Here is an 18,856-nt window from a genome sequence, read left to right on the forward strand (position 1 = left end):
TTTCCCCACTGGGAAGGTGAGAACCACCCCTCTCTGGGCTGGATTCCTCCGCTTCCCCACGGCTTCAGCAGAAGCGGGACCAGGCCTTTACACCCCGGCAGGATGCGGCCGTGGGAAGTGCGGGGGGCACGGGGCAGCGACGGGGAGAAGCTGAGTGGAGCTGGGCTCTGCCCGCGGCGATGGCGCAGACCCGGGGTGCCACAAAGGTGTGGGTGCCGGCCACGTGGCTGCCCCCACCCCGACCACCCCGTAACTGAAGGGACCAGATGACACCGGAATGCGGGACGGAGCTGGCAGCCACCCACCGGCCCCGGTGCCACCCGCGGGCGCAAACAAAGCCCCTGTTTGCCGAGCCGCCCTCCTGCCGTGCCAGCTCCCCCCCCGGGGAAGCGCAATCCCTGTGGGGAGGGCGAGCGCACGACCGCAGACGGACAAGTTTTGATGCGAGGAAGCAGCTTAGGGTGGGCTCAGGTTTCCTTTTTAGGTTCGCTATATTTATCTCCGTGATTTAATGCCAGCGCCGGGGTTTAAATGGCACCAAGCAGTTGGCGTGGAGAGACGGAGCAGCCGTCCCCGAGCCGCACGCACGTCCCCCCATGGAGCTCTTCGAGACCAACCCTTACTTTTTCCCGGACCAGAGGTTTTACGACGGGGAAAACTTCTTGGGCTCCCGCCTGCAGGGCTATGAGCCGGCGGCTTTCCCCGAGCGGCCCGAGGTGGCCCTGTGCCCCGAAAGCAGGGTGGCTTTGGAGGAGAAGGACTCGGCCCTGGCCGAGCACTGCCCCGGGCAATGCCTGCCCTGGGCTTGCAAGATCTGCAAGCGCAAGACGGTCTCCATCGACCGGCGGCGGGCGGCCACGCTGCGGGAGAAGCGCCGCCTGAAGAAGGTGAACGAAGCCTTCGAGGCGCTGAAGCGCAGCACCCTGCTCAACCCCAACCAGCGGCTGCCCAAGGTGGAGATCCTGCGCAGCGCCATCCAGTACATCGAGCGCCTGCAGAGCCTGCTCAGCACCCTCAACCAGCAGGAGCGGGAGCAGAGGGACCTGCGCTACCGCCCCGCCGGCCCCCAGCCCGCCGTGAGTGCCGCGACCCCCCCCTGGGATGGGGCTGGTGGTGGGGGGGTGCTCAGTGACAGAGGGGGGGCTGTGGGGTGCTGGGAGGGCAGGATCAGGACCCTGTGCGAGGCAGGTGCTGCTGCTGCGGGTTAGTGAGCGCAGGGTGGCTCAGGTCGCTGGGCGAAGGGGCTGAGAGCTCCCTTTGGGGGGGGGGGGGGGTTGTGGCTGTAGGAACGGGCGCAGCGTGGGCTGGAGCTGGGCATTGCACTGAGCGTGGTGTGGGTGCTTGGGAGGGAGCCTAAAGGCATAAATAACAAAGAAATGTAAAATAAAGTAACATAAAATTAAAATAAAACAAAATAAAGTAACATTAAATTAAATTAAAATGAAGTAACATAAAATAAAATATAAAATAAAATAAAATAAATAAAATAAAATAAAATAAATAAAATAAAATAATAAAATAAAATAAAGTAAAATAAAATAAAATAAAATAAAAATAAAAATAAAAATAAAAATAAAAATAAAAATAAAAATAAAATAAAACAAAACAAAATAAAATAAAATAAAATAAAATAAAATAAAATAATAAAAGTATGACCCCCCCCCCCCCCACACACACACACATACTTCCCCGCTGCTGAGGCTTTGTGCATGGAAGTGCCAAGCTACAGACATCGGTGTAGGTATGGCTGGTACAGAGAGAGGTGGTGTGGTTAGAAGTGATAGGCAGAGACATAGATGAGGCAGCTACAGCTGACGCATGTAGATATAGATTATATACATTATATAGATATCTAGATTACACAGGTATTACAATTACATAGCTATCTAAATCTACGGATGGATATAGGCAGACATAGATACAGACAGAGAGGGACTTTGCAAGAGGCACAGAGAAGTGGGCTTTGCAGATCCACCCGCTTCCAGACCAAGGGGTGCCGGGGCAGCCCCGCGTGGTACCCCAAGAGCTGCACAAAGGGCTAACGGCAGCCCGAGGCTCTGTGCCAAAACATCCTTGGGACTTCCCAGCACAAAGCCACCGTGCCCACTTGGGTTTAATTCAGCTGGATTTGTCGGCTGCCCCCGCGCCCCTACTGATGGAAGTGCCCAAAGCAGGACCCGTGCCTGCATCGGCGCTGCTCCCTGCGGGCTGCTCTCCCAGGCAGGGGCAGGGAGGAACATATCGAGCACAAAATGCAGGATTCTGGGCAAAAAGAAAAGTCATATCCTTAAGAATTTCCATTTTTTAGTGGGAAATGAATCAAACTGTTAACGAACTAGCTGTGTCGGCAGCCAAGACCAAGCTGGGACCCAAGGTTTGGGGGTTCACCAGCGAGGTTTGGAGGTTCAGCTCCGTGGTGCTGGGTGCCCATGGGCTGGCCCTGGCAAGGTGAAGCCCCCTGCTGTGTCCCCCACCCACAGCCCGAGCATGACCACCTCCCAGAGCCAAATTCAATTTCTGAGCTGCTACAAACAGCGGATGGGTCCTGCGGGTTGCTCCCACAAACCCCATTTCAAGTTTAACCCAGGCCAGCATCTGCTTCTAGACCGAAAGATGAAGACACACACGCACACACACACACACACACAAGATTAATTCTGAGCTTTGCTGAGTAACGCTCTCATTTTTCAGGCTGTCAGTTATTTTCTGTGAAATCTTTTCAGCCCCAAGTCCACAAATCAAACTGCAAAAAAAAGATTGTCTCCAGAAAGCCCCTTGGGACAGCCTGAGGGTGCCCAGCCCATGTGACATTTTTTATTTAACTTGATTAGATGATTTTCAGCAAAAAGCTGTTTTGCCCAAGGATGTTCATCTGCTTCCAGCACCTTTCTCATAGTTATTGGGTAAAGAGACACTTTTTTAACCTGTACTGAGAGGATGGCCACTGGTCCAGAGCCCCATTTTTTTTTTTTTTTTTTTCAGCCCTTACAGTGGTTAATGGTGCATCTGGCACTGACGGGTCCCCGGGGACCCCGAATGTCACTGGCTGCTTTGCAGGCAGGGTGAGGAGGGCCGTGCCCATCATCCTACATGGGCATTGTGCTGCTGTGATGGGGGCACCCTGGGGTGTTTCGGGGGGCAGCCGGTGGGGTTTGGCTGGGCTGGAGGCGAGACCCACGGCCGGCATCTTGGCTCCTTGCAGGCGGCCAGCGAGTGCGGGTCCGGCAGCTCGTCCTGCAGCCCCGAGTGGAGCACCCAGCTGGAGTTCGGCACCAACCCTGCGGGTAAGGTCCTCCCTGCCCCGTCCCTGCATCCCGCAGCCTTGCTGGGGGGGACACCACAGCCCTGGGACGTCACCGAGCCAAAGCTTCCCCTGGGGGATGCTCGGGGTGGAGGACAAAAGGAGCCTTGTCTTTTCCCCACCCCGCAGACTTCTGCTGTCCGGGAGGGATGAGCCCCGTCGAGGCTCATAAATCCTCCAGCGCCGCCTTGGCTCAGTGCTGAGCACACTCAGGCTTCTCCCATTGCCTGATTCCCCAGGGACGTTGGCTCCCCATGAGCCGAGGAACTGGACGGCAGCAGTTCGGCGCCCCAGACCCCATGAGGGATTTTTTTTCTGTTGCCGTCCCGTGGCTTGGCTGCCCATCGCCGCCCTGCACTACCTCGCCCTCCCCATGTCCCAGTGCAGCTGCTGGTTTATTTTCAGTTTTGCAGTTAACCCCTTCCAAATCCACGTTTTCTTTTTCTTTTTCTTTTCTTATATTATTTATTTATTTTTTTCCCCAGAAGATGAAAACTTAAATCTCATTTTCCAACTGGGAATAAAACCAAAAAATTTCCAAAAGTTTCACTCTCCGTTGCCATCTCCAGGAGAAGGTCTCAGCCCTCAGGGTGGGAGCTGGGTGCAGGTCCCTGAATCACTGCGGCCAGGTGGGGAGGCACGGGGTCCCCTGCACACGAAGCAGGAGCCGTCCCCGTCCCGCTGCCATCCCCAGCAGACATCACCCCTGCTTTTCACAGATCACCTCCTGCCTGACGACGCGGCGGAGGATCGCAACCTTCACTCGCTCTCCTCCATCGTGGAGAGCATCGCCGTAGAGGATGTGGCCGTGACGTTCCAGGAGGAGCGGGTTCAAAACTGAGCCAGCACAAACCCCGGCGGCTCTCCGAGCTGGTAACGGGGCGGGAATGAGATGCTGGAAGGGTCCAGCCACTGGAAATTGTATTTATCCCTCCGGCGCCGTGGACTACACCGCTGAAACCACTCGATTCCTTTCCCAGCTCTTCGCCAAAAGCTCCCGCCAGCTGGAAAAAGAAAAGGGGGAGAGGTGGGGTTGCGGCAGCGCCGCAGCTCCCTGCTGGCAGCAGCCCCCGGTCCCCATCACCAGCATCGGGCACGGCTTTGTCCCCCCGGCCGGGGGCATTCGTTCCTCGGGGGCCACTGCGTGTGCTGGGGTCGCTTGCTCATTTTTTTCCAAGATGCTCTTTGACCAACGTCTCTCTCCGGCTGGCACCTCGCGGGCTGCCCTCGCCGTCTTTTCTACTGAACGCTGTGTGGATTTGCCATTTGTTTGTTGTTTTTTTTTTTAATTATTATTTTTGCTAACTTATTTGGATTCTTTTTTTTTTTTTTTTTTTAATAAAGGCATTCTTGTTTGAACTGCTCAGGGCCTCCTTTACTGCTGTTTCATGTTGTGCAAAACTCTCCAAACCCCCCAGGTTAGGGGGTTCTCCATATGAGAAAATCCTAGGGCACCGTTTGGACCTCAGTGATGGGAATTGGGTGTCCCACACTTCAAATCAGCCCTGTAGAGACCAGTGAGTCCGCTGGCTTACATCTGGGACTCAGTCCTGTACCTCAAAAGCACTCAGGGGAGCAAGCGATGCTAACTCTGGGCTCCAAAGATTAATTATATTTTAATTTGGGCTCTAGAAAGAAGGCTCGAGCCAGCACTGCTTTAAAATCCTGTTTATTGGAACACACATACATCCTTTCCTGACCCACTTCAGGGTTTGGAGTCCATGCAGTACCAATAATATGACGAAAGAAAGAGGGCATCGATATAAAGGGCTCACCGACTCTTCAAATTAAAAAAATATTTAATACTGTATTAGGCAAATAATACACCGAAAAGACATCGTGACTGTATAGCCTCTCAGATATTGCACTTCCAGACAGCACATGATAAGTATAGGTCATTCCAGCCATCAATAAATATCACATCAGAAATAGGGGCCACACAAGGCAAACGTGGCATGAGGAGACGAAGAGATCCTACCCTACGGGGGAGAAATGGGAAGAGCTGAGAGCCTCCTGGATCGATCCCTGCCCGTAGCCTGGGGGCAGGAGGGGAGAGCATCTCCTCTGCACCTAGAAGGGAAGGGATGGGCACGTCCTGGGGTGCCGGGTGCCCCCGTCGCGTCTCCCCGGTCCCCAAGGACGGTCCTGGCAGCGAGCCGGATGGGGCGGTCCAGCCCTTCCCCACGCAGCCCTAGGCAGAGCTGCCGTGTGAGCACCCCAAAATGCCCCGACTGCCCGCTCCTCGCCCCCACGGCAGCCGGTCCCTGCCCCATCCTGCGCAGCGCCCACCCTGGCACTGGCCTCAGCCCCCGTGTCCTGTCCTGGGGGCAGCTCCTTGCCCATTCACCCCAGTGTCAGGATTTTCACACGAAGACGAGCCTGAATCCTCCCTGGCTTCGAGTCCTGCGGGCAGCGGTGTCCTTGATGCCTGGAGGAGCTCTGGTGTGCCGGTGCAGCAGCCTGTGGCATATTGGCAATGTGAACCAGGCAGGAGAAACGTTTCCAAATGTCGCAGCCCGCTTTCGGGGCGTCTCCGCATCTCTGATGGGTTGCACCACACTTCCACCAGCGACGGAGCTGGCACCCGGTGAGTGCACCTCTAGCCTGGCTGGTGCAGCGTGGGGTGGGCAGAAAAGCCATGGGTGGGAGGCACGGGGAGCCGGGGGAAGCAGTGGGGTGCACAAGCAGAAGGGAGAGCATCCTTTTCAGGCCGTGGCAGGAGCACTGCGGCATCTGTTGGTCTGGGCCGAGGAACAGGCACAGGCTGGGCTCTGGCCTTGTCCTGAAAGGCAGCCAGCACGTGGCTGAACGGATAGTGGGGATGTGCTGAGAAACAAAGTGGGAAAGGCGCCATGAGGACAGTGGTGCACCTCTGTCTGGGGACCCACAAGCAGACAAACCCAGCCAGTCAGTGGTGCAAGCTTCTGGCATGGAGCTCTGTGCCCTGGGGCACAGCAGGGTCCCTGGAGACTCTCCTTCCCTCACCCCACTGGGACCCCCCATCTAGGGTGGCGTCCTGGGGACCCCAGGGACTGGACAACTGGTATGTGCTGAGGATGCTGAGCGTCTCTTCTGCATCATCTCAGGGTCCTGTGAGCCTCAGGTAGCAGCAGGCTGTTCCCCCACCGCTGAGGTCTCCATACACCCCCACAGCGAGGCAGACCTTGGTGACAGCAGACACCCGGCCCGGGTGACACCAGTGGGGGACACCGGGTCCTCCTGCTCCCCTCTTGGCCCCCACCCAGGTCAGAGGCCTCAGTCCTCCTCGCACGTACCCAGGGCCGGGCTGGTTCCCGTCACGCTGACCCTCAGCAGGAGTACGTCCGGACCGTGGAGGTCTCCAGCCGTGGCGACCCAGAGGCACCAACTGGAAGCAAATCAAAGAGCGCAGCATGAAATTAGTGACTGCCCCAATTAGCCCTCGGCTTCCCAGCAACACGTTTATTAGGCAGCATCTGTGCACTAAAGCTACATGAGTCAAAGGAAGAGGTATGTTTGGCCTTCACCCAAGGCTCTAGGGTATTTGGAAAGTTACCACTTGCCATCCTTCCTTACTCTTGGGCAGCGAGCACCCTGCTGTCTGTATCTGGGGGCTGTCAGTCGTTGGGATTTCGCCCCAGGTTTTATTGTCCTTGGCCAGCTGAGAATTGCATCTTTTAGGGATGGCATGGAAAATATAGAAAAGACCTAAACCACTAGTAGAAAGCTGTGAAATTTGAGCAAATCTGGAAACAGGAGGAGAACTGAGCCTTGGACTTGGAGCTGGAATGTGAAGCACAATGTATAATTCTCATTCACACATTCATTGCTGAGCCTGCTGAAGCTGCCTCTGCATCTCAGGCGGTTTGGGACAGTGGCACAGGGGTACCTTGTCCAGGGGACAAACTGGGGTGACTTAGTCAGAGCTTGTGCCTCCCTACAGCTTCTGAAGGGACCGAGACAACTTGTAGAAGGGAGTTGTATGGTGCTGGGGCAGAGCCTGGGACATGTGCTCAGTTAAAACCCACATGACAGCCGGCAGCAGGGGCAGCAAGGGTGTCAAAGCAAGTCCCTGCCAGCCCGTCACTGCTCAGCAGCGCTTGGACTGAGTTGGTCTGGTTATTTCAGTCCCTTTGGGGATGGCTTCCAAAAGGCAGGATGGACAAGACTGGCTCAGGTCAGGCTGCTGCTTCCCTCCAGAGCCCCCCAACAGGCTCTGAGCCAGGTGCCACAGCCATGGTGGGTGACACATCCCCATTTCATGCCATAGCCACCACGGCCCCCATCCAGCCCTCGCCCTAGTTCTCGCAGTTCAAAACAAAGAAACCATACAGCAGAGAAGGGTCTGAAATAACTCTCCAGGAGTACCATTTACAGCAGACAACAGCTCTGCTGGCTGAATTCAGCATCGCAGGCAACCAGCAGACCTCTCTCCCTCTCCTCTCCCAACGGCACGCCATCCCCACACGTGCTGTGAGGTTCCCTGTGGTGGAAGAGGACCCGAGGGGAAGGGGGTGACCGACCTTCTGGGGGCATTTTCTTGGCAGGGGCGGATGGGGGTGGCAGGGGCACCAGGCTGGTGACACGGAAGCCGGCGGGCAACGTCTCGGCCGAGCCACTGAGCATGTTGATGCTGTGAACATCTCGTGGGCGGAAGCGCTTTCGCCAGGACGGGGTTCGCCGGAAGGTTTTGTCATCACCCTAGGAAGGAAGAGCGAGTTTGAGCCCAGCAGCCTGGACCTTCAGCCCTCGTGAGATCCTGGCACTGCTTTCACCTAACTGAGTGCGTGCCAGTATGCCAAGGCCATCCCAAACCGTGCAGAAGTGTGTGATCAAATTGGGCTAAGGACATAGGAGCCAGCTTGCCTCTCTCTTCTCTTCACCCTGCCTGCAAAGATGCCCTGGATACATCAACACGGGAGCCCCAGCAAGGACCCAAAGAGAAGCATCTAACCTTGTACAGATGATGGCATCTGGAAGTGCCTGCTTGTTTTCATGCTCTAAAGAGAGTCCTGACCAGGTCTGCTATCGTACTTCATGCAAGGAAGCTGGATGTAGGACAGATCTAGATGAATTCCCACCTTCAGAGACTCAATGCGAACAGCTTTCTGTCTGCATCATGGGGCATCTCCAACCCACCAGCTTTACGAGCCACAGATGTGTCATGCACAGGATATCTGTGCCTCTATAAGGCAATATTAAAGCAGCTGGCAAGGAAAGCCAGTTGGGTCCTCTTCAAATTCAGCCCACCGAGCACTAGAAAAGATGCACAAGACCCTACCTCATCTGCCTCCACAACCAGTTTTAAGTTTTAAATAATTTAGTTCTAAATTATTCCACTGCTCCTGCAATTGCTCTAGAGTCTATGATGCACTGCTTGACTCCCCAGGACAATGCAGGAGAGAGCAGAGGTCCTGTCAATCCTGTTTCTTGAACAAGAACAGGCACCCAGCATGATTCAGGCCTGGGCGGTTTGGTACTCACATCATCCAGCCTTCGATCTGTGCCCAATGCAAGCAGATTGTTGAACTCCCTCTCCAGCACTTGTCGAGCCTGAAAATAACATCAAATGAACACTCCCCATCGATGGGAGCAGTTCCCAGAACAACTCCCCAACCCAAGAAACCCTAGGAATGACAGAGAAGAAGCCCGTGCACCACCTGAGTGCTCTGCTCAGAGCACAGCAGGGTTGGTGGCACTGCTGGAGTCACACCACAGCCATGTCCCGTGCCCACCACCCACCTCCAAAACACCCCAGGGATGCTGCCCCACCTGTGTGTTCTGTGTGGGGATTTGCAAGACGAGCGCCAGGCTGTTGTGGTCGAAGTTTTCGTCGAGGGCCAGGAGCGCCCCGTGCACCCCGCTCTCAACGAGGTTGTTCGCGTACTCGCGAAGCCCGATGGACTGGATCCAGTGGATGACCTGGTCGTTGGTCCACACCAGCACGTCTGCAAAAGAGCAAGGACATGTCTCAGGGCAGCTCAGACCATGCTCATGGTTGTGTGGGGACCTGACAATGTCCTGGAACCCCGCCTCACAGCCCCAGGCTGATCCCGGGATGATTCTTCCTGGGCCAGCAGCAACACCACGTACCCAAGTGCCAGCAACAGCTCGCTTTGATTTATCAAACTGAACGTTGAAATAACAAGCAGAAAGCAACTGTGAAAATTAATCCTAAGAACCCAGGGTTGCTGGTTTAATTAGGGGCATTATCAATAATGAGTTGTAATCTAAGCAGCAGCCAGATGCACGGGAAATCTCAGGACAGCCAAAGGAGAAGGGGAGGTTGAGCAAGCTGGGGAGTGTCCTGAGCATCTGAAAGGGGCAGAAGTTGATCCGAAGCTCGGGCTAGATCTTTCCTGTCTTGACAACCTTCCTTTTTCCTCATGCCTGACCAGGGTGAGCTGCTCAAAGGTACTTGGAGCAATCTGTTGGGGAATACTGCAAGGAAGTTCCCCACAGAGAACAGCCCTACAGGCATGGGTGTTGCTCAGAAATACCGATTTTCCCTTGGCAAGTGCTGTGATAAGAATACAGGAGAGGGACCATTTCTGGGCATCTCTGGAGGTTTCCCATCAACCTTCCCAGAGCTGGGTGGTGTACGTGGCTGCTGACCTTTGATTTCATGCTGGGTCTCTTCTCGCCTCCTCTCGAGCTCTTTGCGGTCATAGTTGAGCCTCTTCAGGCACATGATGCCGTACTGCAGGCTGGTGCTGCAAGGACACGAGACACCACTCAACCTTCAGGAGGGCTCAGCATCACTGGGGCAGGCACCTTGGAGGGACCCTGCAGAGGGACCCCCCTCCCCACTTGTTTTCCATGTGCCCAAAGAATGCTTCAGTGCAGCACTGGGTCATCACAGACACAGCTCAAAGGGAAAATCTTAGCCAGAACCTGGGGAACGTCCCTCCCTTTCATCGTAATTCCTCATTCCATCAGTTTTACCCTGTTCTACCTGTCTGAGAGTACCTCAATACAAGCAATGATACCTGGGGCTTGGGGAGGGAAGGGACAACCTGCCCACGGGAGCTGCTCCAGCCTGAAGGGTTCTGGCAGCCTCCACGGACACAGGGTGGGGATCAGATGGGATGAGCCCTTTTTTTTTGTCTGTGGTTTGTTCCACAGCCAGAAGAAGGCTTGCTCCTCTCCAGTTTTGCTGAAGGAGCTATTTTGCCCACACCAGCTGTCCCAGGTGCCATCCTTCAGTACTGAGCCTGCCCAAGACAGGGGAAAATCCCTCCAATTCCCCCATCCTCTGCTCCACGTGCAGGCGCTGCACCCCAAGGACCTCCCAAAGGAGGGCACTCACCGGTGGAAGCTGTCCACCATCTTCAGGTGCACTCTGAGATCTTTCTTGGTGAGGTGGTCCAGCATCCGTGCATCGACGAGACACTCCATGAAGTAGCTGCGATACTGCGGGAGGCCCAGGCTGGGCAGCCACTCATTCCCAATCCACTCATGGTTCATGTCCCCATAGGCCAGTGTCTGTGAAAGCGAATGGACAAACTAGGGAGAAACCAGGGCTTGGCAGAGCTGCAGATAATCCCAGAAGACCGGTGACAGGTCAGTGCTGCAGCCTGGGGGTCACTGTCCTGAGGACTAAACATGGGCTAGAGGAGATGAACCCTAGTTTGGACTGAAGGAGCTAGGGGGAACAGTCCTGTTGGCCATGGTCCTTGTCCTGCTGATGTGCCCCAAAGAGCCAGGACAGCAGCCACGAGGCAAGCACAAGGGACTTTCTGACCGACTTCTTCTGGAAAAAGCACATTCATGAAAGCTGAAACAACTAGGTAGGAAATATATTTTATTGCTTTCCCAACCAATTTTTAGAAATCACCAAACTTTCTATTTTGTGATTTCAAAATGATAAAAGGTCTGTTTGGGGCAGCAAAACATCCAGTCACTTTCACTGCAAGCTGATTCTGGGTCCAAAAAGGAAATAAAATCCACCAGAAGAAAAGTAAGACAACTGAGAATCATCGAAACCAGAAGAGATGGAAGCAAGCAGGACTTTTTCCTCCCACCTTTTCAGTCCATGAAAATGTTCTGTATCCTGAACTCAGGGCCAACAAAGGTGAAACCTAAACATCTGTGCAGCTTGAAACCTGCCCCCCACCCAGGGTGGCTGGTCAGTCTTAGGTAGGGATTTTTAACACCAGAACTGTGTCTTACAGAGGATGGCCCAGGAAAAAAGTCACAGCTTGAAGCAGAGAAGGGCACTGCTTGGTGGGAGGTCCCAGGAGGACCATCCTATGCTCAAGAGATGGCTCAGAGGAGTAATCACCGGGTGCAGGCTCAGCTCCAAGCAGGACTTGCTGAATACTGATGCCCCAAGCTCATTCCCTGGGTGTCCCGTGTTGTCCATCTCTCCCTCCCATGCCCACCCCACCGAAAAAAAGTGCAATGGGGACCTCACCTGTGCCCAGCTGCCTTCCTCTGTGTCCTAAGCATGACACACGCAGCATGTCAACAGAAAGGACAGGTAAAGTCAGTACCCAGCGGCGCTGTGCTGTGACAGTACAGGGGACCCTCGGCACAGCGTGACCCAGATGGGCCTGGGGGGCTCAGCCTTGCCAGCAGGGTGCTGGGGACAACCCGGCCCCATGGGGCCCAAACTTCACCCCATCTCTCAAGCAAGCAAGGAGGATGTAGGATGGGGCTTTATTTACAGGTCTTGGGCTGGAGTTGGCACAGACCCGGGGCTCATATGTCTGTCCTGGGTAACATGGGTACCTCTTGGGTCACCCAAAGACAGATGCAGAGAAATCTAAGCTTCAGCTCATGGATCACAACCTCCCAGAGGAGCTGCCTAACCCAATCTGCCCATTTTGCAGCTGTTTTTCCTTGTCACCTTGAATTAGTTTCTCTCAAACTTGCAAAACCTGCGAGGGAAAGGGCTGTAACCCCTGCTGTAACCCTGAGCTCGCTGTCCCCAAAAGGCACCTGCAAGTTACAAGCTCTGTGTTTCCCAGGCAGCAGGCATGAGCTTCAATAAAATGCCTCATTCACACAACAGAGCCAAAATGCTGCCCCTGCTCCGAGACGTGAATATGGGGTCATTAAGTTGCAGATAGGGGAGCATGGATACCTCTCTCCAAAGGGCCCAGAGGTTTTGGGAGCATGGCCACATCCCCCTGAGGGACCCCAAGCTATCAGCCAGTGGTAGGGACAGACAAAGGGGACAATATTTGGGTGCACTAAAGTCGATGGAGGTTAGACGGTGACTTCTCTGGGTACAGGCTGACCAGTGTGGGACTCAGAGTCATGCATCTGTCTGAGATCACCCTCGTTTTTGTCTTTCCTTTCTGTCTAATTCACAACCGACAGACAAGCTATGCTAGAAACCCAGCACAACCCATGGGGGCTTGACAAAGGAAAATGCATCTGACGGTTTTTAAGCCAGCTTTAGAAATTGTTGGGATATTAAAGGCTGAAAGATGGTTTCTAGACAGGTGCAATGTGCTGGCCACGAGTTGACACATGAGACACAGCAAAGATCCCCTTCCCTCCTGGGGTTTGGCACGTTAATGCACGCCCAGAGCTCAGCGTGGTAACCGATACGCCGCGGCGGCAGCGGGGCGCCCAGCCTCACCGTCTTGGTGGACGTCGCCATGTTCTCCATCTCCTCGTGGGTGACCCAGACGTTTCCAGAGGACTGGAGGAGAAAAAGGGCAGAGCGGTCAGGGTGACCCACCATGGCCTCAGCTCACGATGGAAATGAGCCTGGCTCAAGATGAAGGAGGACCAGACCACCCTCACACCTGGGATGGCACTGGGAGGCACGTTGCAGCATCCCTGTATTCTCCTGGGCTGGTGGCACCCCACTGCCCCTGTGCACCCTGGGCTGTCCATGCAGCCACGGAGAGCCCAGCAAGGACCACTGGCCCTCTGGCTGCCTTTATACTTTGGTTTTATGTTCACGGAGCCTGCAGGCTTGTCTCTGACAGCTGTGACGCCAGACAGGGCCATCTGAGGGCATGCCTGGGGCTTTGCTTTCTGCTGTCCGTATTTCTACAGACATGTCTTGACTGACTGGAGCACCATTAACCCCTCGGGGGCTTTAGGGACCAGCACAAGACATGATCCTTCCATCCGCTCCTTGTTCTACCCAGAGCAAGGCTGGGATCTGCAGCTACTCTGACTTGCCCCAGGAATTTTCAGATGGTCTTGGGAAAAGTTTTGTATTGAAATGACTGAAAAAATGACTGTGCATAACCATGCTGGCCCTGCAGATCAAACTGGGTGGGATTTTATCCCCTCCAGAGCATACAGTCCCTGAACTTTGCTCTTCGCTGGCTGCTCTGCAGTCAGCCTCTTGCTGACAACCCCTGTGGGTGAGGGTGAGGGCCCTCAAGGCAGGAAAGTGCTTCACACTTGATGGCAGTAAACTATCTTTGTGCCTGAGGACACGTGTCTGGTGGGTTTACTGGTCCGTGAGGGGATGTCACCCCATCCACAGCCTGCACTGAATGCTAGAGAACCCCTTCTTGCTGCACTTGCCTGCAATACTGGGGCTCCCTGGGGAACAACGAGCCACAGTGGTTCCAAGGAGCCAGGGAAAGGGGAAAACCAGCCATGGGATGGGGCACTTACTGTCCGTGAGGTGGGTGGTGCCGAGGGGCTCGTGAGCGAAACCATCTCCTGGATGGCCAGGCGCAGCTTCAGGCGATGCAGCGCGTTGCTGATGCCGATCTCCCTCTGGATCTCAGTGTCGGACAAGGCTGACATGATGGCTCCACTCTTCACATTGGCTCGGCAAGCAGCGACATACCAGGCAGGCATTCCCACCCAGAGCTGCCGAAACAGGGCAAAGCTGGTGACTGCCCAGGGCACAGACCCTCATTTCCTCTGGCAGGGGTCTAGGACGCCCAGTTTAAACGCAGTATCAAAGCTGGATATCCACGGGGGGCTCCTTTTTTGTTTGGACCTTGCACAGATGGCTTGCAGGCAGAGCAGCATCCCTATATCTCATGGAGACAGCACAGCGAAAGAACACCCACGGAGCCTTTCAACTCAGAGCTTGAGGACACCCCAAAGTGCAAGCCTGCAGACCACGAGAGATCTGGGGATCTGCTCTGCTCCCCCAGCTCCACTCACTTGGACCCACAAATGGCTCCACAACCGCTCCTTTGCCACCTCCCTACTCAACCAGGGAGGAGAGAAAACATCTCTGTGCCTCGGGAAGTGGTCCCTACTGCCACTGGCACCGAACACCTATTCTACAGGGCACGTTGAGGGGCTCAAGGCTTTGCCAGGTGAAGAAGCTGCTGAGCATGAGCTGTTTTGCAATGGCCATGCTGTGCATGGACCAAGCACGGCGGGACTGTGGGGTGCTGTACCCCTGCCAGGGGAGCACACTGCAAACCAGCAGCAACTGCAAAGCCATCGGCTTGTGGGGACAATGCGCGGGTATGCTCTGCCTCACCTCCAGCCAGGAGACAACGGTGGGGCCATCCCAGTGGGCAAAAGGCAATCCTTTCCTCCGGGCCTCTTCCAGAAGTTCATGCCTAGAGGGAACAGAAGCAAAAGAGTGGTTTATTGGGAGCTTGAGGAGAAGGGAACAGCTCTAAAAAGCGAAGAGAGTGCAGGCAGCAAGAATCAGCTGGCAGCAAAGCAATAAAGGAGCTAATAGGGCTCATGAGAGTGTGAAGGCAAGAAGTCTTTTCAGCGATTCCCAGCCCTGTGTCATGGCTTAGCAGCCACCAGGCGGGACATTTTCTTGCTGGGGCACAGAAGGAGGTTCACTCACTTTTTCCGCAGGCGACGATCCTTCTCAGCCTGAGCACCCAGCTTGCCGAGTCCCAGAGGGTCCTGGATGCCCACCTCTGTGTCGGTCAGCAGCACTGTTGGGCAAAACACCTGTGGGTCAGCGTGATGTCCCCAGCGTCAGCGTGATGTCTCCAGGGTCAGTCTGACAACCCCCAGGGCACTGCACTAGGGTGTCGGGGATGCACCATCGCAGCACAGAGTTTCAACCCACCCTCATAGCCCCCCGCATCCTCAGGGAGCCCACAGGGATCCCCAGCTGCCAGCCCTCCTGTTTCAAGATGCTCGGCATTGACGCAGTAAAGGGTTTAGACGTGGAAAAGCAGCTCCCACCAAAGGGCTGTGCAAAATCAGGGAGGTGCCACGGGGAGGGAAAGAGATTTGGGCCATGCTCAGGCCTGAAAGGTCCATGGGGCTGAAAGCACCAGGATCTGACTGCCCTGAACCTGCAGGCAGCCCAAAGCCAGTGGCTCCAACGTCCCCAGGGGTGCCCCGCAGGGGTGTCCCTGCTCCTCTGGGGTTACAATCCCAACAGCACCCCAAAGCCAGACAGTGCCAGGAGGCATGCAGAGAGCCCGGCCCAAGAAAATGCCCGCCCGGCCCGCCTGGGAGCGGAGCTGCTCACAGACCCTGCCCTGTGGCCCCTTCTCTGCTCAGCTGAATCAAGCGGCCCTTCTCTTTTTTCCCAAACAAGCGCCCGATGGAAGATTTGATCCCCTTCCTCTTGGAGCCCTTGTGCAAGGAGTCCTGGCTGCTGTTGCTGCTGAGGTTGCTGGCCTGCTCTTCCAGGGAGCTGGGGATGGAGGGGGGAGAGGAACAGCAAAGCCTGAGGTTACTCCTGAGCAGCGCACAAGCCACAGCAAACCCCAGCCCATCCCACAGCCCCACACTTCCCCCCCACAAATCCTCAAACAAGTGGTTTGAGAGCCAACGGGTGTTCCACTTACCTCTTCCCGTCCTCCTGACTCAGCGCGGGGTGACCCAGCTTCTCCAGCCGCAACGTCCTGGGTGAGGACGGGGGGGAAGTCTCGCATTTGATGGTGGTTTTATCCTCTCGGCTTTCATCCCGAGCTGCGGGTGACTGAACAAGCACAGGTGCCATGAGGTTGGGTGGCTCCAGCTCCACCCTTGTCCTGCTGCCTGCCCCAGAACCTACCCCTCTTGCTCCATGGAGGCATGGCCAAAAGAGCCACCGGGGCCCCGAGGCCACACTCCAGGATTCACCTGAAGCAGAGCCCTGGTGGTGGCTCAAGGTGCCCAGGCAGATGGGAAGGATACAGCCGTAGGGCCAAGATCCTGGGAATGAGGGAACTGGGGAGGAGAGAGGAGGTAGCCCCATGGTCCAGGTCAGGGTGTGGGGACTGAAGCTGCTGTTTCAGCAGAGGGCTCTGAGGAGGACAGATGGGAATGTCCCAAATAAGCCCTGTCCCCAGAAGGGACACTCAATGTTTGAGGACCCTCCCCACGTCCTGCCAGAGCCCCAGGCTGCCAGCCGGCATGTCTCCAAGCACCTTATGGGATCCCCCTGATCCTCCTGCTGAATCCCTGGGGTCCCCAGCTCCATCCCACGCCTAGTGCACCCTGACCTGGTGTGGACAAAGCCAGGAGCAGGCTGGAAAAGGGGCTTGGACAAAACCCAGCAGGGTGGGAGCCACTCACTAGCAGTTTCCTCCGGTGCTTCCTCAAGTCACTGGGCTGATTGCAAGGGAGAATGCGAGAGAGACACAGAAAGGGAGGCAGTTAATGGAGAAACCCCTCAGCAAACACGGGCATCCCGTTCCACATCACGCAGCCGTACCGGACACTTGGGGGGCAGCCACATGCACCCCCCTCCCCAGGCTCCCACCTGCCCCAGGCGCCTCCTCACCAGCGTCATGATCCCCATGCGGTCGAGGTCCTGAGCGGCGCTGCGGGAGGTCAGCTTGGGGGTGGAGCGGCCACTGAGCGGCGGGGACGAGCTGGCCAGGGACAGGGCCGTCAGCGAGGTGGGGATGGAGGCCCTCTTGCACAGCTGGGTGAGGTTGAGGCCCTCCATGCTGCCGCTTGTCACGCGCGTCTCCAGCTCCTCCGCACGGAGCTCGGTGGACTCCTTCTCCTCTTGGATCATCCTGGTGGAGGAGTCGGGTCAGGGCTCCGGGCTCCCCACCTTTTGGGGGGGGGTCCCTGGCCATCTGGTACCTCCCAGCCATGGGATTGACCTGCTCTAGGGAACCGCAGCCCCGGTGCTGACTCTAGGAATGGCAGCAAGAGCCATCAGAATCCACACAAACCGTGGCTGAGAGGTGTCCCAATTCCTTTCAGAATTTATGGGGATTTTTATATATTTTTTGCTTTTTTAAACAAAGATCCTTTCTGTAAGCCCACAGTGGTGCGTCCAGAGGACAGAGATCCCCATGTAGGAAGGACCAAGCCCTGTGGCTAAATGTCCTCGAGCCATTTCCCTGGCTGAATCTGGACCAAGACATCAATTTTAGGGCATCAAAGCTTCCTCCCACTGCCCGGTGGTTTGTGCCACCCCCCCAGAGCCATTTCAGAGCTAGGCAGTGCTGGGTTTTGGCCATGGCCGCTACCTGATCTCCTCATTGATGGCGTCCAGCTGCTCCTGGAGCATCATGGCCAAGGTCTGAGCGTCCGAGTGCCCGCCAGGGGAGAGCACGTCCATGGAGCTGAAGAGCGTCTCGCGGTCATCCTCATCCACGTCGGAGATCTCAGGGTCGCTGTCAAAGGCGTGAGGCCCCGTGGCCAGGACGCTACCTGCCTGGGCCTGCTCCCAGTCCTGGAGGAACAAGGTCCACTGGTCCCACCTGGCACCCCCACATCTCCAAAAGCCAAACTGGAGGCCTCAAGTTTGGCCTTGCGTGCTTCAACGCAACCCCAACGGGAAACCCTTCTTGTCACGTTACCCCCATGCCGGGTGAATGAAACTGCCCCACGTCCCCAAATCTAGGACATGTGAGACCAGCATGTGGGGCAGGTGGAGACCCTAACCCTGACCCCGAGCCCGGCCCTGGCCCCGTGCTGGCAGGACGCTGGGTTACCTTGGCCGGCTCCTCTCGCCGGGCGGCGAATCGCCCTTTCTGTGCCCGAGGCAGGCCCGGGGCTGTCCCAAAGGGCTCAGCGGGGGCATGGACCACGGCGCTCAGCGGGAAGCGCAGGTCCGTGGCACTGCCCATGTGGGACCTGGGGAGAGAGAGCTCTGCTGTGGACATTGCCTCTGCAAGGACGCTCCCCTGCGGCTCCCCTCACGGCCCAGGCTCGCTCAGGACAGAGGGAGAGGACGGGGCCATGCTGGGATGTCCAACACAGTGACGCCTCCCTGCTCTGCGTGAAGTGATGCAAAAGCAGGGTCTGGAGGAGAAGGGTGCCTTGTTCCCCCTATCCTGGCCCTGGAGGTGCGTTCACAGGCAGCTGGAAGCCCAGCCCAGGGCCCTACCCAAGTGCTACCTCCCGCTTTGCCCCGGTACCCACTGAACACCCAGCCAGTTTTGGCCCAAACCAGCAGGTCTGGGGGCTGCAGTCCCCTCCTGGCCTCCCCTCTCCAGCACAGCTTCCACTCCTCTACACACATGGCACCAGAGTCCTCTTGTGCCTGTTCTCCCCATCCCCATGATGGGGGCTAGACACAGAGCTTTTCTTCTGTTTACGTTTTCTTTAGTATTTCCGTGAAAAAATCCCTGACGAATAAAATCCCATTTGAAACAGATCTTCCAGGTGCAGGGACATGAGCGTTGGGATCTCCCATCAGAAACCAGACAGGACTTCTTTCTCCTCCTCCTCCAGGCTTGTGCCGGTGCTCAGGAACACAGAAAT

The 18,856-nt window shown here is 56.1% G+C and overlaps 2 protein-coding genes across 6 annotated transcripts in view; one reads left to right on the forward strand and one right to left on the reverse strand.

Annotated features, from left to right (window-relative positions):
- The first annotated feature begins 420 nt into the window (after positions 1-420).
- MYOG (myogenin) lies at positions 421-4,553 on the forward strand. Its single transcript, XM_040536074.1, has 3 exons — positions 421-1,076; positions 3,203-3,284; positions 4,021-4,553. The coding sequence occupies exons 1-3, from the start codon at positions 597-599 to the stop codon at positions 4,140-4,142; spliced, it is 684 nt and encodes a 227-aa protein (XP_040392008.1). The 5' UTR covers positions 421-596; the 3' UTR covers positions 4,143-4,553.
- Positions 4,554-4,957: 404 nt separating this feature from the next.
- Positions 4,958-18,856, reverse strand: part of PPFIA4 (PTPRF interacting protein alpha 4) — a 55,017-nt gene continuing 41,118 nt past the window's right edge. For 3 of the 5 annotated variants that reach the window (XM_040535706.1, XM_040535711.1, XM_040535710.1), the window contains 18 exons: positions 18,085-18,226; positions 17,617-17,822; positions 16,914-17,154; positions 16,706-16,741; positions 15,994-16,127; positions 15,676-15,839; positions 15,030-15,123; positions 14,706-14,787; positions 13,874-14,074; positions 12,873-12,935; positions 11,697-11,723; positions 10,590-10,765; positions 9,896-9,993; positions 9,053-9,228; positions 8,765-8,833; positions 7,804-7,981; positions 6,577-6,668; positions 4,958-6,127 (listed from right to left, as the gene is read on the reverse strand). In XM_040535706.1, coding sequence (XP_040391640.1) covers positions 6,610-6,668; positions 7,804-7,981; positions 8,765-8,833; positions 9,053-9,228; positions 9,896-9,993; positions 10,590-10,765; positions 11,697-11,723; positions 12,873-12,935; positions 13,874-14,074; positions 14,706-14,787; positions 15,030-15,123; positions 15,676-15,839; positions 15,994-16,127; positions 16,706-16,741; positions 16,914-17,154; positions 17,617-17,822; positions 18,085-18,226 — 2,146 coding nt within the window. In that variant the 3' untranslated portion in view covers positions 4,958-6,127; positions 6,577-6,609. The remainder of the gene's footprint in view (positions 6,128-6,576; positions 6,669-7,803; positions 7,982-8,764; positions 8,834-9,052; positions 9,229-9,895; positions 9,994-10,589; positions 10,766-11,696; positions 11,724-12,872; positions 12,936-13,873; positions 14,075-14,705; positions 14,788-15,029; positions 15,124-15,675; positions 15,840-15,993; positions 16,128-16,705; positions 16,742-16,913; positions 17,155-17,616; positions 17,823-18,084; positions 18,227-18,856) is intronic. The other 2 variants (XM_040535709.1, XM_040535707.1) reach the window with 2 other exon arrangements.

This window comes from Cygnus olor, chromosome 24, assembly GCF_009769625.2.
Source record: "Cygnus olor isolate bCygOlo1 chromosome 24, bCygOlo1.pri.v2, whole genome shotgun sequence".
In the NCBI taxonomy this organism is placed as follows: domain Eukaryota; kingdom Metazoa; phylum Chordata; class Aves; order Anseriformes; family Anatidae; genus Cygnus; species Cygnus olor.

Coding starts and splice junctions, on each gene's coding strand:
- MYOG (XM_040536074.1), top strand. CDS start 597: ATGGAGCTCTTCGAGACCAACCCTTACTTTTTCCCGGACCAGAGGTTT. Junction 1,077..3,202: donor CCGCCGGCCCCCAGCCCGCC/GTGAGTGCCGCG, acceptor GGCTCCTTGCAG/GCGGCCAGCGAGTGCGGGTC. Junction 3,285..4,020: donor GTTCGGCACCAACCCTGCGG/GTAAGGTCCTCC, acceptor TGCTTTTCACAG/ATCACCTCCTGCCTGACGAC.